The sequence below is a fragment of the Nycticebus coucang genome, chromosome 18 (genome assembly GCF_027406575.1).
Source record: "Nycticebus coucang isolate mNycCou1 chromosome 18, mNycCou1.pri, whole genome shotgun sequence".
Classification (NCBI taxonomy): domain Eukaryota; kingdom Metazoa; phylum Chordata; class Mammalia; order Primates; family Lorisidae; genus Nycticebus; species Nycticebus coucang.
The window spans coordinates 13249425-13277037 of NC_069797.1; the positions used below are offsets into that span (position 1 = coordinate 13249425).

General features: G+C 45.5%; 1 protein-coding gene across 1 annotated transcript in view; it reads left to right on the forward strand.

Moving 5' to 3' along the window:
• TEKT3 (tektin 3) overlaps positions 1-27071 on the forward strand; it is a 48860-nt gene extending 21789 nt beyond the window's left edge. Inside the window, exons 4-8 of the mRNA XM_053569334.1 lie at positions 6310-6380; positions 12304-12447; positions 15372-15594; positions 19435-19589; positions 26555-27071. Of these exons, the coding sequence (XP_053425309.1) occupies positions 6310-6380; positions 12304-12447; positions 15372-15594; positions 19435-19589; positions 26555-26771 (810 nt within the window). The 3' untranslated portion in view covers positions 26772-27071. The remainder of the gene's footprint in view (positions 1-6309; positions 6381-12303; positions 12448-15371; positions 15595-19434; positions 19590-26554) is intronic.
• Positions 27072-27613: the final 542 nt, after the last annotated feature.

Genomic DNA, 27613 nt, shown 5'->3' on the forward strand with positions numbered 1-27613 from the left:
TTGTTCCTTGGCCTTTTGTTCTCACTGACCATGAGATAGTCTGTATGAAGTAAATTACAAGCCAGTTCTAACAGCTTAACTTCATCAGTTTGCCCACAAACACATTATGATATTTGCAAGAGATTTTTTTGAAACTTGGCTACCTTTGTTGTTTCCATTATTTTAGTAGTGGCTGCACATTAGAATCATCGAGGAAAGATTTAAAAATATCAATGATCAGGTCCCATATCCAGAGATTCTGATCCAAATCTGGAATGGGACGAGGCATTCATATTTTAGAAATATTCCCCAAATAACCTTAATGAACAGGCAGAGCTAATAACACATGCCTCAAAAATATAAAATGATGTTTAAAAAAAAGGAAAGATGACCTAAATAAATGGACATACTGTGTTCATAGATGGGAAAACTTAATTGTGTTCAGAGGATAATGTCTCCCAACTGGAGTTGTGGAGTGAACATGTTTCCTATCAAAATCCCAGCTGACTTCTTATAGGAATTGACAGATTGATCCTAAAATCCATATGGAAATTTAACAGATGCAGAATAGCCAGACTCATAGTGAAAAAGAAAACAGATGGAGGTCTGACACTTTCTGATTTCAAAACTTCCTACATAAAGATAGACATGATCTGAGAGTTGAGAGAGAAATCCTCACATTTACTGTCGACTGGTCTTCAACAAGGAGTGCTGGAACACTTAGATATCTACACGTAGAAAAGTGAAATGGGATCCTTACGTCATAGCCTATGAAAACATTAAGTCAAAACGGATCAAAGATCTAAATGTTAGAGCTAAAATTGTAAAACTCCTTCAAAAAGGCATAAATACTTGTGACATTGGAGTAGACAATAAATTCTTACGTGGGACATCAAAAGCACAAACAATAAAAGAAAAAACAGATAAACTGGAGATCATCAAAATTAAAAATTGGTACTTCAAAGAACAGTATCAAAAAAGTGGAAAATCTTTGCAAATCTTATATCTGATAAGGGACTTGTATACATGAATGTTAGAAGTCTTTTGAAAAAGACAAATAATCAATTAAACAATGGGCAAAGGATCTTAATTGTCTAAAGTAAATATGCAAATAGACAATAAACACATGAAAAAATGCTAAATATCAATAATATCAGGGAAATGTAAATAAAAATAACAGTGAAAATGACTTCACACCAACTAGGATGGCTATAATAAAAAATTCAGAAAATAGTAAGTGTCAGCGGAAGTGTGGAGGAAGGAGAACCCTCATACACTGCTGGTGGGAATGTAAAACCTTGCAGCTGCATGTATCTGTCTACCCAGGAGAAAAGGAAACATATGCAAATGAAAACTTGTACATGAATATTTATAGCAGCATTGTTCCTAATGGCTGAAAAGTAGAAACAACCCAACTGTCTATCAATTGACAAAGGGATAAAGAAAGTGTAGTATAATCATACGATAGAAGATTATGTAGCCATGAAAAGAAATGTGCTGATACCTGTGACAAAATGCATGGACTTGAGAACATTATGCGAAGTGAAAGAAGCTGGTTCCAAAGGACCACAGATTGTATGATCCCCTTTATATGAAATTTCCATAATAGGAAAATTTGTAGAGACCACCAACCACATTTGTGGTTGCCTAAAAGAGGGAGGCTTGGGGGAGTGGGTATTGGGGGTGACAGTGAAGGGGTACATGATTTTTTTAGAAGGTAATGAAAATGTCCTAAATCTGGTCCTGGTGATGGCTGTGTAACTGTGAGTATACTAAAAACCATAGACCTGTAAATTTTATCTCAATAAAGCTGTTTTTTAAAAACAAGAACCATAGTTGGGTACAGTGGCTCACCCCTGCAATCCTAGCACTCTCGGAGGCCAAGGTGGGAGGATCCCTTGAGCTCAGGAGTTTAAGACCAGCCTGAGCAAGAGTGAGACTCCATCTCTATTAAAAAAATAAGAAAATTAGCTGGGTGTGGTGGCTAGCACCTGTAGTCCCAGCTACTCAGGAAGCTGAGGCAAGAGGATTGCTTGAACCCAGGAGTTTGAGGTTACTGTGAGCTAGGATGAGGCACTCTAGCCTGGGGCAAAAAGGTGACACTCCCTCTCAAAAAATAAAAGAAAAAATAAATAAAAATTAAAACAAGAGCCACTGCATTAGAGGTATATACTTTGTAGGTCAGTAGCAGAGGTCGCTTTATCTCAAAAATGGAAACTATAATTAGAGTAAGGTTTCCTGATCTCCAGGTGGGTGGTGAGTGTGCTTTGGTCCTTCCCAATTAATTCAGTAGGGGAATATATCCTGTATCTTACTTGAGGATGCATTAGTAAAGTGTCAGGTCTAAAGTATCATAAACATATGATATTAGCATATGTTTTTTTTTTTTTACCCAATTTTTAGAATAACTAAATGTGCATTAGCAAAGAAAAAAGTAGCACTAAAAGGTTTACTTTTGAGAAACATGGGTGCAGTGAAATCCTTTTTCATGCATTCTTTGACTACTGTAGTCCATCAGTGATGCTCGACAAATTCTCACAGAACAGCTCCTGTTGGGGGATCAGTCAAGGCACCGTCTTCTCAGCACTCCCAGCCGGGCTAACTCCTTGGACTTCAGAACCTGCAGCGTCATCCCACATGCAGCCTGGCCTGGCCTCGCTGCTCAGAACTCGGGCTGAGGCTGGGCTTGGTCCCAGTTGGCCATTTTCCTTCCCACAGGGGCTTTTCCTTCCTTTGTGTAGCAGAAGCAGAAAACAAAAACTCTCCAGCCTCAGAAGTTTATTGAGAATGTGCCAATGATGAGTTCCAGAGATGTTGGGCCTGCTAGAGACATTTCAGTAGTGCGGCCTACACCAGCCCAGGGGGTTCTGCTTTGAGACAGGATTGAATGGAACTCTGTTAGTGGCACAAAAGGGGGGCAGAAGGGTGGGCTCTGTCCTCTCCACCTAGGTTTCTGCCCCTAGGCAGGTTGTAGGATCAGAGGCTTCTTAGAACCGGCCGTGTTAGAAAGGGCAGCTGATTCGGGAGCAAATAGTGAGGGTACGCACCTCCCAGGAGAACAAAGGCTCTGCTCACCACATTCAAGGACGGGGAGAATACAGGAATATTTGATGATGGCTCCATTAAAAGGAATTGCATAGAGAAATGGAGCACCTGCACCCGTGGGTGATATCCTCCACTCATCAGAGTCAATCCAGACTGGCAGTTTGATTTTAAAAGTTTGACTTGAGCAGCCTGTTCTACCTGTGAGATTGTGGCAGTTTACCCATTTTCCTCAAACTTAAAAAGACTCAGTTATCATGGATAATGGACCACATATGAAACATCAGCCTGCTGGGAGCAAGGTCTGCATTTAACAATGACATCCAAGTAATCATTTTATGTCCACAATTCAGGGCATAGCCTAGGGTCAACACCCATCCATAATTGAGGTTGAAGCTCAGTGTTCTGTGCTGTGGCCAGTGTTCCTCATCTGAGCGTAGAGGAGCTTCCATACATCATGTGAGGATTAAGTTCAGAAGTCATGAAAATCACCCATGTTCCAATGTTATAAGACCTGACACTTTACTAAGAGCTTAGCAGCTGCTAGGCACATAATTATTTACTCAACAGCCTGGAAAAGTGTGTATTACTACTGTTTGTTTATAACTTGCCTTTGGTCAAGTTTAGCACATAGCAAAGATGGCATTTAAACCAGGGCTGTCTGATGCTGAAGAATTTGTCTTTAACCACAATTTCACTCAAGACCTGGGGGTGTGACACAGCAAGGGGTTTTCATGTGAGGTTTCAATTCCACCTTGCTGACCCTCATCCCATCCCAAGGATACAGTTCCCAGGAGGTGAATTATAACTTCATTCAAAGTTTTTCAAACAACTGGATTCAATGCTTGTTATAGGTAAGACCACATTTCAATCATTTGGGGTGCCGAGACTCTGGGAATCTCAGAGAAGTCACCGTGACCATGTAATTCATGGAGCCTGTCATGAGGCCTGATTCATCCCTATGCTCAGGATCCAAAAGTGTTGGAGACACTTTCCAGGCTCCTGGGCATTCTGCTGTCAGGTGCCCTCCCCCTCACCTTGGCTTCCTGGGGTGGAGCTGCAGCTGGGGAGAAGATTAGATCAGGCTCTCTGCCTTCTGTGTGTGTCCACCACCTCCTTGTACACCTGCTTCTCCCAGGCATGTGAGGAAATGCTTGGCCTGCGTTTGCTTCCACTGTGGTGTGTCAAGGCCACCTCCACATCTGAGTACAAGTTGGTAGATAGGGTGGCAGTGGGGACAGTTCCAGAGGCCTTTAGCTCTTTGTCTTCCCAAGAAACATTCTGCCCCCAACCACTGGACATTCATCATATGACATTATTTAAATTCACATATAAAAATAATTGTTGTAGGATTTTTTTGTAGCAAGAATTTCATTAAATGCATTTTTCCCCTACCAAATGTCCTAAGAATTTCCAGTCTGTGCTTTGTGTACATCTAGTATGTAAACGTGATAGGATTAGGGATTTTAAATGGTGTTTTCTGAGCAGAACTCCCATCTTCTGCTAGCATCTTGTCAAAATACATACTCCCCAAGTCATTGACAAAGATGAAAATTGAATACAAAAAGCTAAGACTGATGTGTGCAAAATCTTATCTACTTACAAAGGTAGGGAAAACTTTGATTTAATTTTTCACTTACTTTCTTAATTCAGAGTATCAAAAGCCTAGACAGTAGGGTTATCCTGGTAGGCATATTCAATATTTTTATGTTAAATAATTAAAAAGTAACAGACTACATCAATGAGTAATAGCTAATACTGGAGTGAAGAAGGCCTTTGTAACTAAAATAACAAAGACAAGGGGGATAGATTTGATGTCATAGAAATCAGAAATATCTATGTCAAAACCACCGTGCATGAAAAAGGTAAGGGCCAGATTGGTTAAAAAAAAAGAAAAAGTAACACATATGATAGGAAGATTAAATTTTAAATATGTTGAGAGCTCTTACAAATTGATAAGAAAAAAATAAACAACAGGAAAAATGGACAAACCCAAGAACTGGGAGTTTACATAAGAAAAACATCAAACAATGGACAAATAACGTACTCATTATATCAGCCTGCAAATTTAAGCAGGTTTACGGTTAGTCTTCCCCTCAGTAAAGACTGAGAAGTGATAGCAACCACTTGTTGGGCAAGAGGAGGAAGTGCAAGCCACTCACTCCTGAGTGAGAACGGGTGCCACTTTCTGAAGGGCAATTTGGCTGTACTTGTCAAATCCTTGGGATGACGTACGCCCTGTGGCGGTGCCTCAGAATTGACTGTGGTTGTTCAGGACAGTATTGTTTAACGTCATGGGAAAATGTTCACGTGTGAAAAGCAGTAGGTATAGCATGGCCACTTTTGCTTAAGAAAATGGTAACAGTGACTATGTGCACTTTAAAAATATCTTCTTGGTGCTATTTTGAGTTCCTAACCTTTCTAATGGGAATAGGAATTTCAGAGGGCAATAAACGTTGCTTTAAAAATCTCTCAGCAGAAGACGTGCTATATAGCAGTGCACACACCCAGCAGTATCAAAAGGCAACCTTTGTGGTCGAGCGCAGAGGCCTGGCTGCACGGGTGTTTGCACATGGACGGGCTCTAGGCTGCAGTGCACAGACAGGACAGGAGGCCTGACCTCCCATGGAGGAAGTCGGCCTCCACACAAGCTCCTTTTGGCTTCCCTTTGCCTCCCTCATTTATAAAGACTTTGTCTTAGAAGAATGGCTATTATAAAAGAATTGTGCATTGAAATTTTCTTTTTTTCAATGAAAGTACTTTGAGTGCTATTAAAAAAATAAAAAATAAATAAATAAAATAAACAACTAAAAAAATATATATATAAAAAAAAAAGAAATTTTCTTTTTTTGCAGTTTTTGGCCGGGGTCGGGTTTAAACTGCCCCCCTGGTATATGGGGCTAGTGCCCTAGTCCTTAAGCTACCCGTGCCACCTATGCATTTAAATGTGATCTCCTGGCTTACCAGAATTTAGGTCCTTTTTTTCTTTTTTTTAACCTGTTTTAATTAAGGAAAAAGACAAAAAGCGAGAAAAATCCTAATCATGCCCAGACTTGTTCCATAATACAATTTTCCTGCAGGCCTGTAAAGGATCCATCTCAGTCTAATATTTAAATTGCAATATCATGGAACATATAGATAATAAGTATATGTACAATTGTTTTCTTGTCTAAATTTACAGTTTTTAAGGAATGAAATTTTTCTTCATTGATGTTTTGTTACATTGCAGACTCTGGACATTATACTCAATGACATTAATGTGCTTTTTTTTTTTTTTCAATTGAATAGGAAGTTGATACTATTCTGTGTTGTCAAGAAAGAATGAGGCTACATTTGGATAAGGCTATTGCCCAGCTTGCGTAAGAGCGTCATCTTTCTATGCCATTTAAATTCTACTATTGGACTATAGATTTTTATGCCTTCCATGTAAATGTCACTTAGCTTTGTAAAAGGATGCCCTCACACATGCACACATGGGGACACGTGTGTATTTTTGTTCAAAGGTTACAATAAATCCTTGGAACACTTGCTTTGAATTTGTATTTAAAGAAATAATTATGTGATACTGTGGAAAGGATTTCTACCCTCACTTAAGACAAGATTTCTTTCAACTCAAAATACCTTCATTCCTTGGTTGACTCATACATGTTCATAGTTGGAAAAGTGAACATGTATGAGTCAATCCTTTCGTGTTTGTTTTCTTCTTGAAGACCCAGCCTCCCTTGATGACACCACCACACATTCACTGCAGCCTTGCACTGTAATTGCTTACCCATCCTGTTCCCCACCAGAATGCAAAGTCCTCAGGAGCACTGGCTCTCTTTCCTTGGCAGTTGTAGGTACCTGATATTTAAGGCAGTGGCAGTGGTGGGTGCTGCTGGGGAGGGAAAGGATAGTAATCAAAGAAAGTTTTTAAGTTTTAATAACAGGTGTTGGCACCAAAAAATGGCTTGGCTAAGTCCGTTGCCAAACATGCACAGAAAGATCCAGGTTCACTGGATTATGCTCATAGAATGAAGGACTGTCCTTCATACAAGAAAAGACGGTGATGCTGATAGGAATGTAGTCACGGGCAACTGCAGTGCCCCTAGAAGGATGAGTGCCATAGGCGTTAGCCCTGTCCTGAGTCCCCGGGTCACACTGTGGAGGGTGATGAGGAGCCCCGGGCTGTGATTAGAGGCTTCCTTAATGCAGAAGTCGGTGAGGATGGGCAGAAGCAGGACAGGCAGAGGGGCCACGGAGGGTGACCAACAGTCTGCGGTTTGGTTGACTGTACTCTAACACAGTAGTAACTTCGGCTTCTGCTCCCTGGGAATCAAAGAGACACAGTTTGTATGGCTGAGAGCACTGTTTCTGTTCTCTTTTCTCTGCCCCAGGTTCTAATCCTCATTTTATCTAAAATCTCCTGCCTGACTGCTGTGTCCTTGGCTCTTCTTAGTCTGAATGGTTCTACCCTGGAACAGCCATTTCCTCATATTAATCCCCACTGCAAATATCCTCAAGGCCAACTACATTATAGGACATTCTACCAACGTGTGTCCCTGCCCTGTCTCCTGTGTGTGTCCCTGCTCTGACGCTGTCTGTGTCCCTGCCCTGTTTGAGTCTCTGCCCTATCTTGGTGTCCCTGCCCTGTCTGTGTGTCCCTGCTCTGTCTGTGAGTCCCTGCCCTGTCTGTGTGTCCCTGCCCTGTCTGTGTGTCCCTGCCCTGTCTGTGTGTGTCCCTGCTCTGTCTGTGAGTCCCTGCCCTGTCTGTGTGTCCCTGCCCTGTCTGTGTGTCCCTGCCCTGTCTGTGTGTGTCCCTGCTCTGTCTGTGAGTCCCTGCCCTGTCTGTGTGTGTCCCTGCCCTGTCTGTGTGTGTCCCAGCTCTGTCTGTGTGTCCCTCCCTGTCTGTGTGTGTCCCTGCCCTGTCTGTGTGTCCCTGCGCTGTCTGTGTCCCTGCCCTGTGTGTCTGTGTCCCTGTCCTGTCTGTGTGTCTCTGCCCTGTCTGTGTGAGTCCCAGCTCTGTCTGTGTGTGTCTCTGCTCTGTCTGTGTGTCCCTGCGCTGTCTGTGTCCCTGCCCTGTTTGTCTGTGTCTCTGCCCTGTCTGTGTGTCCCTGCCCTGTCTGTGTGTGTCCCTGCCCTGTCTGTGTGTGTCCCAGCTCTGTCCGTGTGTCCCTGCCCTGTCTGTGAGTCCCTGCTGTGTCTGTGTCCCTGCCCTCTCTGTGTGTCCCTGCCCTGTCTGTTTGTGACCCTGCCCTGTCTGTGTGTCCCTGCCCTGTCTGTCTGTGTCCCTGCCCTGTCTGTGTCTCTGCCCTTTCTGTGTGTTCCTGCCCTGTCTGTGTGAGTCCCTGCCCTGTCTCTGTATCCCTGCCCTATCTGTCTGTGTCCCTGCCCTGTCTGTCTGTGTCCCTGCACTGTGTGTCCCTGCCCTGTCTGTGTGTCCCTGCCCTGTCTGTGTGTCCCTGCCCTGTATGTGTCCCTGCCCTGTCTGTGTGTCCCTGCCCTGTATGTGTGTCCCTGCCCTGTCTGTCTGTGTCCCTGCCCTGTCTTTGTCCCTGCCCTGTCTGTGTGTGTCCCTGCTCTGTCTGTCTGTGCCCCTGCTCTTTCTGTGTGTCCCTGCCCTGTGTCCCAGCCCTGTGTGTCCCTGCCCTGTCTGTGTGTCCCTGCCCTGTCTGTGTCCCTGCCCTGTCTGCCTGTGTCCCTGACCTGTCTGTGTGTCCCTGCCCTATCTGTCTCTGTCCCTGCCCTGTCTGTGTGTACCTGCGCTGTCTCTGTGTCCCTGCCCTTTCTGTGTGTGTCCCTGCCCAGTCTGTGTGTCCCTACCCAGCCTGTGTGTCCCTGCCCTGTCTGTCTGTGTCCCTGCCCTGTCTGTCTGTGTCCCTGCGCAGTCTGTGTGTTCCTGTCCTGTCTGTGTGAGTCCCGGCCCTGTCTGTGTGCCCCTGCCCTGTCTGTGTGTGTCCCTGCCCAGCCTGTGTGTCCCTGCCCTGTGTGTGTCCCTGCCCTGTCTGTGTGTCCCTGCCCTGTCTGTGTGTGTCCCTGCCCAGTCTGTGTGTCCCTGCCCTGTCTGTGTCTCTGCCCTATCTTGTATGTGTCCCTGCCCTGTCTGTGTGTCCCTGCCCCGTCTATCTGTGTCCCTGCCCTGTCTGTGTGTCCCTGCCCTGTGTGTATCCCTGCCCTGTCTGTGTGTCCCTGCCCTGTCTGTGTCCCTGCCTGTTTGTGTGTCCCTGCCCTGTCTGTGTGTGTCCCTGCCCAGTCTGTGTGTCCCTGCCCTGTCTGTGTGTCCCTGCCCTGTCTGTGTGTCCCTGCCCTGTCTGTGTGTGTCCCTGCCCAGTCTGTGTGTCCCTGCCCTGTGTCCCTGCCTGTTTGTGTGTCCCTGCCCTGTCTGTGTGTGTCCCTGCCCAGTCTGTGTGTCCCTGCCCTGTCTGTGTGTCCCTGCCCTGTCTGTGTGTCCCTGCCCTGTCTGTGTGTGTCCCTGCCCAGTCTGTGTGTCCCTGCCCTGTCTGTGTCTCTGCCCTATCTTGTATGTGTCCCTGCCCTGTCTGTGTGTCCCTGCCCCGTCTATCTGTGTCCCTGCCCTGTCTGTGTGTCCCTGCCCTGTGTGTATCCCTGCCCTGTTTGTGTGTCCCTGCCCTGTCTGTGTGTGTCCCTGCCCAGTCTGTGTGTCCCTGCCCTGTCTGTGTCTCTGCCCTATCTTGTATGTGTCCCTGCCCTGTCTGTGTGTCCCTGCCCCGTCTATCTGTGTCCCTGCCCTGTCTGTGTGTCCCTGCCCTGTGTGTATCCCTGCCCTGTTTGTGTGTCCCTGCCCTGTCTGTGTGTGTCCCTGCCCAGTCTGTGTGTCCCTGCCCTGTCTGTGTGTCCCTGCCCTGTCTGTGTGTCCCTGCCCTGTCTGTGTGTGTCCCTGCCCAGTCTGTGTGTCCCTGCCCTGTCTGTGTCCCTGCCTGTTTGTGTGTCCCTGCCCTGTCTGTGTGTGTCCCTGCCCAGTCTGTGTGTCCCTGCCCTGTCTGTGTGTCCCTGCCCTGTCTGTGTGTGTCCCTGCCCAGTCTGTGTGTCCCTGCCCTGTCTGTGTGTCCCTGCCCTGTCTGTGTGTCCCTACCCAGCCTGTTTCCCTGACCTGTCTGTGTGCCCCTGCCTTGTCTGTGTGTCCTTGCCCTGTCTGTGTGTGTCCCTGCCCTTTGTGTCCCTGCCCTGTCTGTGTCCCTGCCCTCTCTGTTTGTCCCGTGTACTATCTGTGTCTGATCCTTTAAGCAGCTCAGCTTTCTTCATACACGTGAGCCAAATTCCTCATTTGCTTAGATGGCTCTCCACGGCTCACGGACAGCTCTGTGTTCTGTCCAGCTCCACTTGTTTCAGGAGCGATGAAGCCTTCATTTTCTTCTATCTGAAAGCAGCACCTCATTAGGCACCAACATGTCAGCCAAGGTTCTTCTGGTCTTGGGCTATAGGACAGGCTGAGGGGGTGCTGCGTTGCACACCTCTCCCGGGACCCTGAGGCCAGGTCAGGGACTGTCAGCTGGGTAGGGGAAGTCTGTGGGGGATCTTGGTCCCAGACCACAAAGGAGAAGGGCTTTCTAGCCCCAGAGTCTCGACATCTTTGCCTAAGGTGGGGAGTGGAGGCAGACTTCCCACCCAGCCTTTGCACACGAACTGTTTGAGCATCATGCCATGCAGGTCACTTTACAAATAAAAAGAATTCTGCTCTGACAGGTCAGATGATTTGCAGGAAGTCACAGGTTGAATGGAGGGAACCTGCAGCGAGCTGGCTTATGTGGTTCAATGCCATCTTACTGAGTGGCTCTGATCTGCCAAGAGCATTTTTATGTGCCAAGAAGGCAGAAATGATTATAGTCACTCAGTTATCCTGCTCTGCCAAATTCTATTTTTATGCTAATGACTTCCAACTTTATGTCTAGCAGAGAACTCTCTCCCCAGTTCCGGCAACCTGGGCCCCTCCGGTGGATGGCCAGTGGGCAGTGAGCTCAGGGTGGCAACGCCTCTCCCCCCGGCCTCCCTGGCTGCTGGAATCCCGCCCTCAGTGGCATCACTTAAGTTCTTTTCCTCCTTGATGTTGTGGAAGAGTCTCTGGTCTCTATCGTAAACCACATCCAGAGTCTGCACACTTCCTGCCTCCTTAATTGCCACCCACTTGGGCCAAGCCACTGTCACCTCTCACCTGAGTAGCTGCAGTGGCTTCCAAATGGGTCTCCCTGCCCTACAGTCTGTTCTCAGCCCAGCACCAGAATGGTCCTTTTACACGGTAAGTCCACGATCTCCAGTTTTACTCAGAGAAAATTCTGCCTCCTTCCAGTGCTCAGCAGGGCCCCATATAACCCAATCCCCCCCTTTTCAAGCCTTTGCTAAGTGTCACCTGGGGAGATCTAGACTGGTCATCCTATTTAAAACCATCACTCACACTCCTGGTCCCCCCTTTCTCCTAATCACACAAATTGCCTATTCATTTTAAGTGCTATCTGTCTCCTCCAAGCAGAATTCCAGCTCCTTGGAGATTTTTTTTTTTGTCCACTCACGCATCCCAGGCTCCCAGAACATACCTGGCACATAGGAAGCACTCATAGTTCATATTTGTCAGATGAACTGTTCCGTGAGTAAAGATGTGGCTCACTCATCACCCATGCCCCCCACCCCCCAGGCCTGTCTCTGTTGTAAGAGCTCCAGGTTCCTGCTCGGCCTGGCAGGGCAGGCAAGACCAGGCCTGGCCACGCTCAGCAAGGCCTCTTCCATCTGGCAGGGAGGCTGCTCCAGGGCTTGGGCCGGATGGGCCCCTGATTGGATTTTTAAGCACTCTTGAACTTCTGGCCTGGAGGTTAATTTTGACCCTTGGTTTATGTCTCCTGGCAAAACTCTCAGTCCTAGAATGACCACAAAGTGAGGTCACCAATGAATAAAGGAAGCCTCGGCTAAAAGGGCTTTATAATTTCTTGGGGGATTATACTGAAAGAATGGGCAGATTGCTTTGAACCAGTGTCCTGTCCCAAAGATTTGGGAGTATTAGGAAGCTGGGCCCCAGCTGGTGCTCCAGGTCCTGACTGCTGTCTGTCTAAGCCTCCCCTCATCACCTGCACCCCAACCCATGAAAGGAGAGGTGTGCAGGGGCAGCAGTGGAGTTCTGATGACTCTGTGTACGGACGGACACCCGCACATAGTGCTCCTTTTGGTCCCTAAGCTGAGCATTTTGTGAAGGCAATGGGGACAGACAGGGTCCCGACAAAAAAGGGTGATCACGCGTCCCTTAAGGAAATTGTTACCTGAATGTGAAGCTCCGGTTTCCACCCTGTGTTGTTGCAGAGCCAACAGAGCTGCCCAGCATGAGCTGGAGAAGGACCTGAGTGACAAGCAGACAGCCTACCGGATCGATGACAAATGCCACCACCTGCGAAACACCTCAGATGGCGTCAGCTATTTCCGTGGGGTGGAGAGGGTTGATGCGACGTAAGTCAGCACGCACCATGTCTGTGGCTCTGGTGTTGCTTAACTCTTTCTGTTTCCTTTCAAGAGGACACAGCTTACACATTAAACTAGAAAGCGCAGTAGACATCAGAAGGTGAGATTCGCCCAGGTGTGGACAAGTTCTGTGGTCAGGCCTTGACAATCGCATCCTGAGATCTTTTGTGAAAGAGTATTTGTTGTTTATTTTTCTAGCTATGAAAATAAGCCTGCCTGATGCAGAAAATCCAGGGAAACGCAGATGAACAGGAAGGAAACCTCAGGCCAGGGGTCAGAAAACAGCCTAATACCCTTCTTCCCAGCACCTGCTGAAAACAGCCTAATACCCTTCTTCCCAGCACCTGCTCAACTTGCCTGGTTGATGATTTCTTTGCCAGGCTCCTGCATGTGATCTTAGGCAGGGCTGACGGTAGAGAACTTGATTGAGGTGAAACTCACATACAATGGAATGCACCCAGTTTAAATGTACATTTCCATATTTTTTTTAAATTTCAGGTTAATGTGTGGGTACAGACCACCAAAGCACAATATTTGCGTTTGTTAGCTAGAGTCCCTGCTGTAGCTATGTCCTGTACCCAAAAGGTGTGCCATACACCTTTACATTGTACCCATTCAGTGGGAGCACCTCCGAAGCCCCCTCCTGTCCCTCTTCCCCCCAGCTTGAATTGAAATGAGTTTTTCTTCTATGTGGGCGTGAATTAGATAGTCTACTGGCTTCATATTGAGTACATTGGATATTTTTCCATTCTTGTGATACTTTACTGAGAAGAATGTATTTTAACTAAGTTAATACAAAAAGACATGAAGTCGCCTTTTTTTATGGCTGAATAGCATTCCATGGTATGCATATATCATCATTTGTTAATATATTCCTGAGTTGATGGGCATTTAGGTTGTTTCCACATCTTGGCGATTGTAAATTGAGCTGTGTTAAACAATCTAGTGCATATGCCCTTATGATAAAATGCTTTTGTTTTGTTTTTTTTTGTTTGTTTGTTTAGGTAGATGCGTCATAGTGGGATTGTGGGTTCAAATGGGAGGTCTAATTTGAGTTCTTTGAGGAGTCTCCATACTTTTTTCCGAAGAGGCTGTATTAGTTTGCAGGCCCACCTACAGTGTGAAAGTGTTCCCCACTCTCCATGTCCATGCCAGGATCTGCAACTTTGGGGATTTTGTGATGTAGGCTAATTTTACTGGGGTTAGATGATATCTCAGATTTTTTTTTTTTTTTTTTTGGAGACAGAGTCTTACTTTGTCGCCCTCGGTAGAGTACCGTGGTGTTACAGCTCACAGCAACCTCCAGCCCTTGGGCTTAGCTGATTCTCTTACCTTAGCCTCCCGAATAGCTGGGACTACAGGCACCCATCATAATGCTCAGCTATTTTATTGTTGCACTTTGGTCAGGGCCCGGTTTGAACCCACTACCCTTGGTATATGGGGCCGGCGCCCTACCCACTGAGCCATAGGCACTGCCCCCTCAGGGTTGTCTTGATTTGAATTTCTCTGATGATTAGGGATGAATTCATATGCCTGTGTAACCACAACCACAGTTCAGATATAGAATGTTTTCATTACCCCCCAAAGATCTCTGTCCTCCTTCTGACACTCATGTTCCCTCCCACTTTTAAAGTGATCCCCAAGTGGATTTTCTCCTGCAGTGATATTTACCCCCAAAGCATCCCCCTCTCCTGTCTTTCCTATGAGAAGTACATTGCCAGTGATCAACTTGGACTTCAGATTCTTTAGAAGTGCACCTGATTCAAACCCTAGTTCCTAAGTGGTTCCCATGAAATGCCTCTTACTTGGCTGGAGGTGAGTTGGAAGCATCTTCCCCTCATCCTTGTTGGATGGGAGGTGAGCTGGGATCAAACCACACACTCTGACCGCTTAGCACTTTAGAAGGCCTCTTATGCTCCCAGCATGGATTCTTACCATCTCTCATGGAATGTCAGGATACCGTGTATCTGTGATGGTATTTTGGTCATCAGGGCCTGAGCTAACACCTCTAGTCAACAGTAAGAGTCTTGTTTAATATCTTCTACCAACAAGCACTACCAATGAACAAACAGGTGTCACCAGTATGCCTGAAGCCTACAGGTACCCAGTGTTAATTAACAATTTGCCATTACTTCTTCCAGCCTTCTTCCATACACGTATAGATTTGTATTTTTAAGTAATAGTATTACACTCATGTTGTTTGCATAGTCTAATTTTTCAATAACATTGTGAAATAAATATTCTTCTGTAAGTTTGCATGCTATATCAATTAGTTTTTAAATGTACCATAATTAACGTTTTTTCTTTACTTTCGAAAATTTATGTTGTTCCTAATTTTTCAGAGATTGTCATAAATAGTGCTGAAACGAATATCCCTACACATACATCTTTGGGTACATTATTTCCTTAGAATAAATTTCTAGAAGTGGCATTTCTAGGTTGTGTTGCCTTTTTGCCCTCTAGCAAGGTTGTTCTCACCTGTAGGAGAACGTGCAATTCTGCAGGATATGAAAGAACTTTTCCTAAACCTGCTTGTCAGCACTGCAAATTATCGTGCTGTTTGCTGTCCCGATAGAAGGTTCTCAGTATGCTGTCCTTTTTCTTGGTACTTCTTTGACTACTCCTGAGGCTGAATATTTTTTCATATGCTTATTGTTTGGGCTGGTGTGACACATTTTTAATGAACACAATCCTACCCTTCATTTATTCTTCCCACTGACACCCTTGCCCCCATCAAACTGGCAGGAGAATTAGCTTATACATTGGAAATTGGTTAGCAGTAAAAAAGGGAACAATTGTTTACATTTCATTCAATGGAATTACAAACAATGACTTGGGGGTTTCTCTTTCACAGGATAGTTGAGGCTGATTCATCCTTGTCACCATTGTTTGGTTCCACTTCCCTTTTGCAGGGTCTCAGTGCCTGAGTCCTGGGCCAAATTTACAGGTGATAATATTCTCCGCTCCCAGAGTGAACGGGCTGCCTCTGCTAAATTGAGGGACGACATTGAAAACCTCCTGGTTGTGACTGCCAATGAGATGTGGAATCAGTTCAACAAAGTGAACTTGTCTTTCACCAATCGCATCGCTGAGACTGCAGATGCTAAGAATAAGATTCAGGTTCACTTAGCCAAGGTAAATCAACTACCGGTGGTACCTCTTAGCTGACCCGGTGCCCTGAGACCACAAATCTCTCACCACTCCTAGAAAGGCACCGTAAGGCACATGACCTCCTGGCCATTCAGAGCAAGAAAAATTAAAAACAGTACAAAGCATACCATTTATTTCAGTCAGGTAGCAAGGTGTCAAAATGAAATTGGAAGCCACTGGTGTCTGGAACACAAAGAAAGCACTATTCAATGAAAGGTCCTTAGTTTTTAATAGAAACAAAAATATTATTATTAAAGTTTAATGAATCACTGTATATAACTAGGAAGTAAATTTATTATTAGAACATATGGTAGAAATGTTTTCTGTTAAATTATTTCAGACCCTTTTCCTGAAATACAACACTAAGTACAGGAAACTCTTAAGTAATTGAAGGTGTTTTCTCATATTGAAAAATTTTAAGTGCTCTACGCCTAAGAGTTTTGCAGTGACAGTGGAATGAGGGATTCAAGCAGAATCCCTTGTTTCAATTTAAATTAGGGGCTCTTCCTTCACTTAGTGTCAGTCTTGTGGCTCTTACTAGTTCTGTGGATCATGCTCATACTTTGTTGGTTCTTTTTTTTTTTTTTAATTTTGGGATATTAGGGGTTACACATATTTTGTTCGCAAACTTTGTTTTTGTACAGATTGAGTCAAAGTTATACACGTGAGGGTGCCCTTCACGCAGACAGTGTGCTCTGTACCCCGTAGGTACCCATCTCCGCCTCCCTCTCCCCCAGCCTGATTGCCATTGACATTTCTACTTCCATATGCTCACTTACCTGTTGATTGCTTAGTTCCAATTTGGTTTTGAGTACACATGTTTCTCCACCTTGTGATGTTTCACTCGAAGAATGGTTTCCAGCTCCCTCCAGGTTGTCCAAAAAGCTACTAGATCATCACTTTTTATGGCTGCGTAGTACTCCTAGTAAGCATGTACCACATTTTATTAATCCATTCATGTGTTAGTGGGCACTTGGGTTGTTTCTTTATCTTTTCAATTGTGAATTGTGCTGCCATGAACATTTGAGTGCACGTGTCCTTTTTTTTCCTGCAGTTTTTGGCCGGGGCCAGGTTTGAACCCACCACCTCTGGTATATGGGGCCGGCGCCTTACTCCTTTGAGCCACAGGCACCACCCCCCACGTGTCCTTTTTAGAACACAGTCTTTTCTCTTTGGGGTGTATACCAAGCAGTGGGACTGTCAGCCATCTTGCTCTGAGCTGATGTTACCCAGGCTGCAGGGAGGGACTTTTCATCCCATGGTGCCTTCTGTAGGCAACAAGTATTAGTTGAGTCAGACAGTGTGCTACATCCTGTGAAGGACAGAGAGAAATGGAAAATGTTTTTGTTCCCAAGAAGCTTATGTTTGTGGAGAAGAGATGCTTGCTTGCATGTGAAAAGCTCATGAACAATTCATGATACCAATAGAAAACGGCAAATCATGACTGCCAAATAACAAACACAGAAAATGTTTCCAGGGTTTGGAGGGAGAACTGAATATTCTGGGTGGGGTGACATCTTAAACACAAAGCCTTGGGAGGTAGCAAACCTGAGGTCAAGTTCAGGTCTGTACCAAGAAGGGTGCGTGGCAGACATGTGTGCTTTGTGTCCTGGGAGAGATCTTTGGACAAGTCAGCTGGACACAGTTGTAGAAGAAATTGACAGGAAGGTTAATGGGGTTGGGTGCCATCCTTTGGGTACTAAGCAGCTGTTCTGAAGGCCTGTTGGAATGCTGATGTGATAAAGTTCCTCTTTCAACCAATTTTTATTTATTACTCTTGGTTTTCAGAGTTACCACAATGAAAAGTGCCACAAAATTAACTCCTATTTCTGTGGGCCGTCAGTCTGGGGCTGGGGTGGGGGGGCTTCCTCTGATGCCTCTCTCCTTCCTGGGTTTTCAGATCGTCTTCTCTCTGTGTCTGTCCATATTTCTTCAGCTTGTAAAGACATCAGTTTTATTGGATTAGGGCCTACTCTAATGACACATTTTAACTTAATTACCTCAACAGAGACACTGTCTCCAAATATGGTCACGTTCTGAGGTAAGAGGATTAGAAGTGAGTAGGGCGCCAGCCCCATATGCTGAGGGTGGTGGGTTCAAACCCAGCCCCGGCCAAACTGCAACAAAAAAATAGCCGGGCGTTGTGGCGGGCGCCTGTAGTCCCAGCTGCTCGGGAGGCTGAGGCAAGAGAATCGTGTAAACCCAAGAGCTGGAGGTTGCTGTGAGCTGTGTGACGCCACGGCACTCTACCCGAGGGCAGTACAGTGAGGCTCTGTCTCTACAAAAAAAAAAAAAAAAAAAAAAGAACTTCAACATATGAATTTGGAGAGGGGGCATGATTCAGCTCATAACAAGCAAATTCAAGTTCTGTGCTAGGCATGGGGGCTGTACACAGGTGACTGTCACACTGACCTTGCCCTCACGTGTCTTAGAGTGAGATAAGATGTGCACATAGGAAATGGCCAGTTGCAATGGCAAGTGTGAAAGAAGAGTCCTTGGGATGCACATCCAGTGTAACTTCCTCTAGTGGAAGGAGCAGCTGTTTGCATGGGCAAGAGACAGGGATGTCTTCCTTGGGGGGGGGGTTGGCATCTGGAGGCAGCTTTGGCAGTAGGACCAGTGTAATAATTTGTAGTGGTTGTTGAAAGCTTGAGAGAGGGGGAAAAGCTTAAGTGGCAGGTTGCAGAGTATCTGGAAGACACAAGTGGGTGGTCAGTACAAGTGGTCACGTGAAGTCTCAGTGGGGGAGAGGGAAGGCAGCAGAGAAGCTGACCGAGGACACCGGAGATGAATGGAGGTGAATAAGGGGTTGTTAGAAAGGCAGGGAGTTAGGACAGCAGGTGTCCAGAGGAAACAAGCAAGCCCAGGGTTTCAAGGACTGGGAGGTGTTGGAGAGGCCTTCCCGGGGGCTTCGAGAGTGCAGTTTCATGACAGTGACTCAGGCCAGACGTGGGGAAGTGGGTGGATGGCACAGCCATGGTGAGTCCATCGGTCAGTGAACATGGCAGAGGGATTACAGAGGACCCAACTGAGGCTGGACGGGATAGTGGTAGTGAAACACGATTTGGTGAAACTTGGGCATGTCTCCAGGCCACAGGAAAGGAGCTGAGAAAGAGTGACAGTAACTGGAGGATGTGACTATGGGAATGCAGGGATCAAGGTCCTGGAGAAGGGAGGGTTTCTAACGTGTGGGACAGGGACTCTGTGCAGAGAAGTAAAAAGAGGAGGAACCAGGGTAGGCCATTAATTATGCAAATTGCGGGAGCCAATTTAAAAAAAAATATATACAAAACCAGAAACACAAAACTGCCTGTGTTCCCTTGCAAGCAAGGCACCCTGAAGATGAAACCTGATTAGCTTCTAGGTAGACCCTTCACTAGGAAGAGGACAGCTCTCTTAAGTTGGTAGGAAGTGAGAGCCAGAGGATAGAGAGGCAGGGACATGCTGAGGTGAGGGGACAGGTTGGGGTCCCTTAGACCTCATGGACTCAGAGTCACACACAGATGTGTGCTGGTGAATAAGTAATAGCTGCTAGTCTCAGCTGAGATAGGGGAGCCCTGATTTGTAGCATCTACCAGTTTCTGTGGTGTAAATACTCCTGTGCTGGCTGATTTCAAGCTACAAACAAGAGGCCATTGAACCTAGACTGCAGACTGAGTCTGCAGTCAGCTGTCTGCAACATTACCCATGCCCCAGGCAGGGCTGGGCAGGAGCAAGGCTCTGGGAGGGGGAGGCCTGTGTTGGCACCTGACTATGGGTGGGCAGGATGCAGGTTGTTGAAGGGACAGCTCTACAGCCTCAGACAATTGTTCCTCTTTGTCACAGACCCTGAAGGAGATTTACCAGACTGAAATGACCATAGAATCCATCAAGAAGGCCATCAAGGACAAGACTGCCTTCCTGAAGGTGGCTCAGACTAGACTGGACGAGCGTACCAGGAGGCCAAACATAGAGCTCTGCAGAGACATGGCCCAGCTGCGGTGAGGCGGGTGGCTGGGCAGCCGGTGGGGAGCGGGGGACACATGGGCTCAGTCTGGCTCACTCTCCAGCCTGATTGCTGCTCTGGGCTCTTCCGAAACATGCTTTCTGCCTACACATGTCATGGAGGGCCCTTTTTTGAAAGTGTTGGTGATGGATACGACTTTGAGTTTGGGATGATGAAAAAGCCCTACAGATGGACCATGACAGTGGCTGCACAGCAGTGTGAATGAAGATAATGCCAATGACCTGCTCACTCGGGAGAGTGAAACTGAGGTTCAGGGAGCAGATCATTATCGTAAAACACCCTACACAGATAATCCACGCGGTTGGACAATTAAGTTTAAGAACGCATCCTAGAAAAAGTGCTACGTACCTCATTGCTAAATATCACTACGGTCACCAGATGGCCAACGGGAGTACTTAGAAGGTGACCATAGTGATTCAGCAGTGAGGTATGTCAGACCTGGTACAATGATAGCTCTGATGGCCATTTCAGTAAAAGAGTTCCAAAACTGCTCTGAAGGGAGGACAGGACTCTGGCATAGGTACACAGCTTCCTGAGGGAAGTACTTCAAAGATGACCGGAGTGATATTCAGTGTTGAGGCAGGCAGCATTTTTTTTAGGGTGAGTTCACATATTTAATTGACTTCATGCATGTTGTCTGTGTTGGGTGCTATGAAGCATGCTTTAGAATGTATATACATGGGCAGTTTCTCCCAGGGGAGTTGTCTTGGCCATAGCCAGGTAGGAGGTCACCAAGGCTGCATGTTTGTTGAAGTGGGCTCCATAGGACCCCTCTTACTCCTAGGTCATTATTCAAGATTAGACCACTCTGTGCTGTCGAGGCTAGACGGCCCCCAGGCAGCAGCCTGACTTGTGCATCTGCTTCAGAAGAACCCAGCAGTGAGAGCACAGCCATTTGGCCCCTTAGGATTAGATCATGATTTATGATTTTATGCATAAATTATCAGAAGCTAAGCTTGACATTTTAGTTGCCAAAAATTTCTGCTGAGTCATCAAAAGCAGAGATGGGAACACATGAATTGTTTAGGCTGCCGTGAAACAAACTCCGGGTTGCTTTTTAAAAGGGTTTTGAGTGGTGGTCTAATACCACTTTGGAGTTATCACACAATGAGGCATTCACAGCTTCTCTGAGAAGCTGAATGACTTTTACTCTTTCTTTCCTTTTCCTGGCTAAACAGAATTTGCTTTTTTTTTTTAATACCTTCCTGCTGACTTTATAGTATGTCTAGCTTCTCTGGTCCTTTAACGACTTTTGGACAAAACCTACTTTTGTTCCTGTCAATATTTCTTGTTAAAATGTTCTCCCTCAAAATATTTAAGATTATTATTGGGGTAGGGGGTTATTTTCCTTCTTTTTTTTTTTTTTCATTAAATCGTAGCTGTGTACATTAATGCAATCATGGGTACCATGCACTCGTTTTATATACAGTTGGAAATATTTTTATCACAGTGGTTAACATAGCCTTTCTGGCTTTATTTTCCTTCTTAAATGAATCATTCTGAAAGAAAGTCTTAGGATGTCTACATTAAGAAAAAAATAAAGATCATAAATTCAGGGTTGTGAGAACTGAGAAAAATTGCTCTTTTCATTTCAAGACTTGTATTTTCATTTGAAATGTTCTAAACGGGTTCTTTCAAAACTGATTCTAAACATTCTTGGCATCTTTAGTGGCAGATCAGACCAGCCTCTGCTTTATTTAAATAATCTTCATACTTAAAAAAAATAAAAGGAAAAAAAAAGCTATGGTAGCTTTATTTGTATTTGAATGTAAAATGTTTTTCAGTTCTATAATTCCAAAAAGAAATGAGTGGCTTTAGCAGAATAGCTGTCTGCCTTTAGCCAAGAACAGGAAAACCAGGAGTGAAATGTGGCCTTGTGGATGGTGAAAATATATTTCCAATAGCTAAAGTTGGGGGAAGTGCAATGCTTCTCAGCCATGTTCATGTGCAGGCAGTGTGAAGAAAAGGATTCTCCCTGCCTGTGTTTTGTGTTTCTTGAATTTTTTTTTTTTAACATTGATATTTTAACATGTATATTTTCAAGCACTCCCTCCCAGATAAATTTTCCATTAGACTAGAATTTGGTCCAAAGGAATAAAGACTCGTATATCATCCTGCTCCATTTCCTTCGTTGGGGTTCAGGGTTTCTTTTAAAGCCAGGAGGGTGGGAGATGAGAGGCAGGCCTGGTGTAGTTATAAACAACCTGCTGTCAGAGAACTCATCACCAGGCGTCTGCAGCAGCCTTGCCTAGGATCTGTTTCTTTGCCAGTGATATTGCTTGCCTTGGGATCCTTAAAGAGGGCTTGCTTTTTAGTCCAACTTGATTTAAACAAGAACAAAAATATATGCTTTCAGAAGAGTTCTCAGATTTTGTGTTTATGATCCTTCAGACCAAATGAAACTTCAGCACTTACGTTTAAATCCCTCCCTTTCCCCATTGAGGGAAGGAAACAGTCCAGTTTGTAAGATAAGTTGAGTCCCACCCCGTGGCCATGTTCCAGCTTCTGGTGTCACTCTCCTGGGCACCTGCGTCTTCATCTTCTCAGGCTGGCTGCAGGTTAGAAGCAGATGGCTCTGGGCTCCTTCCTGCCTTTGCTTCCCTCTTATCCCCTTGGGTCTCGGTCTTGGGCTCAGATCTTGGCAGCTCCCACCTCCCGAGAAGGACTACCTCCTTCACCTTGGGCATGGAAGTTGGTTTGGTCTTCATTTAATAAGTCTTTTTTGCACACAAAAAGTTGTGCAGACACCACTCTGGGCAAGTCTGCTTTGGGTGGATGCTGCTTCTGAGGGTCTATGGTCTGCAGGGCAGACACAGTAAGTGGGCAGTCCTAGCGCCTGAGTCCTGCACAAGGCTGCGTGCTCTTGGAATATACAACATCCCGCAGCAGCTAGCCCAGGGCAAAGGGAGGGACTCCTCAAAGAAGAGTCAGTTCACCTGGGATTTGAGGATGGCATAAATTAGTGGGATGAAGTGCAGGGTAAGAGCGTTCTGAGGTGTGGGGACAGCAAGAGTGACAGCCTTGAGCCTTGAGTGAATGCCTCAACAATCAGAAAACATCCTTGGTAAAAATTACTTGTGTGCAGAGTGGAGTGGGCAGTAGTGTGACACTGCGGAAGACAGGCACAGCAGGATTTTATGTCTGAAGGACATAGGGAACACAAGGAAGAGGGCAGGCTCAACAAAGATCAGCTGGTTTCCGGTTCCAGCTTCTGTAGAAGGATGTCGTTATCGCTGGAGATGGGACGTGAATGCGGCCTGGGGTGGCGGTGCTCACCAGCCTCAGAGCCTTGGGCCATGGCTCCCCAGCTGGTGTGTCCACCTGGGCGGGTGAGCCCAGAAGGTGGGCAAAGCAGAGTGGTTCTGAGAAGTTTCCAAATCGTCTTCATTTGATTGCTGAGCTCTCTGAGTGAGATGTGGAGGCCTTTGTCCTTGGGGTGAGGGTGTGCATCAGTAGGACCCTTCACACAACCCCTCTAAAAGGTCAACATTAGATTTATGTTTTTCTTTCTGGCTTTAAGAGTGGTATATCTGTTTATGGTAGAAAATTTAGAAAATCTAGAAAATGAAATTAAAATACAAAACTTGGATTCTCTGGGCATCCAGGGACAACCAGTGCTAGCATTTTGTCATCCTTGCCACCAGGCACATTCCCAAAATTGTCATCATGCTGCATAGAGTTTGAAATCCTGATTTTTTTTCAACTAGCTTTATATTGTGTTTCTTTCCCATGGCCAAGTTATAAATTCTTTTTTTTTTAAATTGCTTGCAGTGTGCGTTTTCTAGACATTAATGCTGTTGTTTCCTTTTGTTCTGTCATAATCCTACTCAATATTAGATGGAGGACAGGACAGCCAGTTAAATTAGAATTTCTGACAATCGGGGCGGCGCCTGTGGCTCAAGGAGTAGGGCGCTGGTCCCATATGCTGGAGGTGGCGGGTTCAAACCGAGCCCCAGCCAAAAAAAAAATCACACACACACAAAAAAAAGAATTTCTGACAATCAATGAATAATGTTTTTGCTTAAGTATATCCCAAATATTATTACATGGAATTCTTGTACTAAAAATATCCGTGCTAAATAAAAATGCTTGTGCTGAATATGAATCAGTGATAAAAAGGAAGGAAATTCTGACACGTGCTACAGTGGGGGATCAACCTTGAGGACGCTGTCCTGAGTGAAACCAGCCAGTCACAAGGACGATGATATAATGTTGTATGATCACACTGACATGAGGTACCCAGAGTAGTTAAGTTCCTAGGGACAGAAAGCAGAAGGATGGTTGTCAGGGGCTGGGGGACAGATAGGGAAATGGGAAGATGTTGTTTAATGGGTTCAGAGCTTCATTTTGGTGAGCTGAAAGGGGTTTTGTGGGTGGATGATAGTGCCGGTAAGCGCCACAGTTTGGTTACACTTAATGCCACTGGACTGTCCACATAAACGATTAACATGGCGAATTTGATGTTATGTTAACACAATCAGAAAACATCCTTGGTACAAATTACTTGTTTGTCTGAAATTCAGATTGTCTGGGGCATCCTGTGAATTTTCCGGCAACCCTGCTCTGTGAGGACGACAGATAGGAATGAATTAATGAGATGTGTCTTCCCCAGGGGAGTGCAGTGTGCTGACGCCTACTTCCCGGGTCTGTGCTTCCTCTGGTCACAAGGACCCAAGAGGATGGAGACGGGAAAGGGCACCAGCTACTTATTATGGCCACAGAGGCTCCAAATTTCCTTCTTAGCTTCCTGCGTAACCAGGCACTCTCACAAGCTCACGTGTGCCTGTGCTGGTGGGGAGGGCGACTTGTTGCCCCTCAGGGCTGGACTTCCTAGTCTGTAAACAAGGAAGCCGGGCGTGATGACCTCTCCAGCATTCGTGTTCTGTGAAAGGTTCTGTGAAGCTATAAAATTGCTTTGGTATACTGATTTTGACATTGTCCTGGTATTTTTCTATAATCATGAAATCCTTTTCTATCTCTAGGAATATCCATATCCCTGTTTGTTTATTGTTACCATTCTCTTCATATTTCTGTATATTTTAATTCATTTCATGTCCCCATCATCTGCTGATAAATGAACTCCAAAGCAAAGAAAACTTTAGCTTTGCATCACTGGTTGAACCTGATGTACTTGGAGTTCTGTTTGCGACTGACCTGAGTCAGGGCGCTAATGGGGAGGCCCCCCAAAACTGTAAGGGAGGGATGAAGCTCCTTGTACCTCTTCTGTTAAGTGGGGATAACCACAGTATCTTCTTCATAGTGACATTGTGAAGATTAAACTGATAACGTAAAGCACTTAGAATAGTATTTACATAGGTATACCACGCATACATATGGTAGGGTAGTCAATAAGTGAGCTGCCATTATTACTATTACTATTGTCATTTGATAACCTGCTTCCTATTCTTTCTCTTGGGTGCCACCTGGTCACATCCATTGCATATTATTGGCCAAATCAGGGGGTAAGGGAAACCTAGCTTAACTGCTCTTTGAGAAGCTTAAGATTTTCTAAATAAAAACACAATGGAAGAAAACCCAATGGAAAAGACAAAGCTTTACTTTAATAAACATCAAAATCTTATGTCATGAAATAAATTAAAAGGCAAACAACAAATTAAGGAAAATATCTGCCCCAAGCATAACAGACAAAAAGAAAAAAATGAATGAGCATCACCGAGGAGCCTGGAGCAGACTGTAAAGACAGAGGGGGAGCCCCAGCACTGAGGAGCCCCAGAGTGGAGAATAAAGACAGAGGGGGAGCCCCAGAACTGCGGAGCCCAGAACAGAGAATAAAGAAAGAGGGGGAGCCCCAGAACTGTGGAGCCCAGAACAGAGAGGAAAGACAGAGGGGGAGCCCTGGAACTGAGGAGCCCAGAACGGAGAGTAAAGACAGAGGGGGAGCCCCAGAACTGCGGAGCCCAGAACAGAGAATAAAGACAGAGGGGGAGCCCTGGAACTGAGGAGCCCAGAACGGAGAGTAAAGACGGAGGGGGAGCCCCAGAAGGGCGGCCGGATGCAGGGAGCCACAGCTCATAGAAGAAATGCCAAATGGCCAGCAGAGCGGCGGTAAGGGTCCACTAAATGAAAGAATTGAAAGTTAAAACAGTGTTGATTAAAATAATCTGGAAAGGACATGCCGGATTTTTCCATGAAATGATGCCTTTGATTCCTTTCAGTCTTAACCAGAAACATGTGTAACTTTTTACATTGCCAGAGCACAGTCAGCACTTCAACTTGCCTCATGGTTTATGCGGCTGATTTCACGCATTACCATTTTTATGTTATTTTAAGTTTTTTACAAATACAAATATATTTACTCTGAACCTGAGGGCATTACCTTGGGGGTATTGCTGGCAGGAGGACTGTTATAGCTGTTATACTTTGAAAAGAACTCCCATCCACTGCCACCCACCAGGATATGTTAACAGATTGGGCTGAATTCTAGGTTTTGGAAAAAACTCAATGTCCCTCTCTTCCCAACAGTAAAAATAATTTTCAAGGATAAAAGAAATGAAAACAAATATAGCTAGGTTTTGACTTTTTTATTTTTACTATTTAAAAAATATCAAATGTTTGAATGTTTGTCCTCCTCTTAAAATATTAATATTATTAATATATTAATATACGTATACATGAGAATGCATATATATGTATGTGTGTGTGTGTGTGAAGATTTGCTGGTGTCTCAAGAATATGCTCAGTTTGTCCTTTGGATTATGAGGGGTTGTGAACTGACGTGGCCCTGGCATGGTACTTGAATCATGCACAGGCGTTGCTTCCTTTGCTATATAAAGGTGCAACTGTGTGCTGCTGGGGCTCCATGTGCCACCTGGCACACAGCCATGTCTCCAGTTAGCATGGGCAGCTACATCTTCCCCTAATTCAAGCTGTGGGAGTGTGACTTGTCTGCTGACCTAATGGTGTCATTCCTTCACGCAGCCTTGTTAACGAGGTATACGAGGTGGACGACACCATCCAGACCCTGCAGCAGCGCCTGAGGGATGCAGAGGACACCTTGCAGCTGCTGGTGCACACCAAGGCCACCCTGGAGCACGACCTGGCTGTCAAAGCCAATTCCCTGTACATCGACCAGGAGAAGTGCATGAGCATGCGGCGGAGCTTCCCCACTACCCTGCGGCTGGCGGGCTACTGCTAGCAACCCACCCAGGGCAGGTGGGGTGGAGCCAGGGCATGTGTGAGTGTTGGAATGGAATGCTAATATATTCCCTTATTAAAGGATTGTATGACGGGAATGCACCAAGCTCCTATCACAGAAAGCCTTTTTGTTTGTCCCTGTACTATAACTTTCTGCTATTTACTAAGCACCTGGGTTATGGGAAGGATATGAAGAAATAATCGATCCAATAGAAAAGGTAAAAGTGATAGTTGTTATTATTCTTGTTATTTTGTGTATGATATGAATGGACTGCATTCGCTCTGAGGCCGTGGGGAAGCACAAACAAGATAGATTTCCAGCTATGCCTTAAAGCAGTGGCCCCTAACCTTTTTGGCATCAGGAAATGGTTTCATGGAAGACAATTTTCCATGGACAGGGAGTGGCAGAGACTTTAGGTCGTCACAGGAGTGCACAACCTGGATTTCTCGCAGGCACAGTTTACAGGAGAGTTTGTACTCCTGTAACAATCTAACACAGCCCATGATCTGACAGGACGTGGAGCTCAAGGTAGTGAGGTGAGATGGGGGGTGGCTGTAAATACAGATGAAGCTTCACTTTCTCATCCACTGCTCACCTCCTGCTGTGTACCCTGGTTCCTAACAAGCCACAGACTGGACACCAGATACCAGCCTGCAGCCCAGGTGTTGGGGACCTCAGCCTTACAGGGTTCACAATGGGTAGTTGGGATAGTTTGAGCAAAAATAGAGGTAGAGAAAGACAGAGTGCACTTGAAACAATACTAGGTGGATGAGTTGACTGCAATTGGTGATGCATCTGAGGAAATGCAGCTGCCTGAACAGGTGGCTTTCAACTCCAGCCTC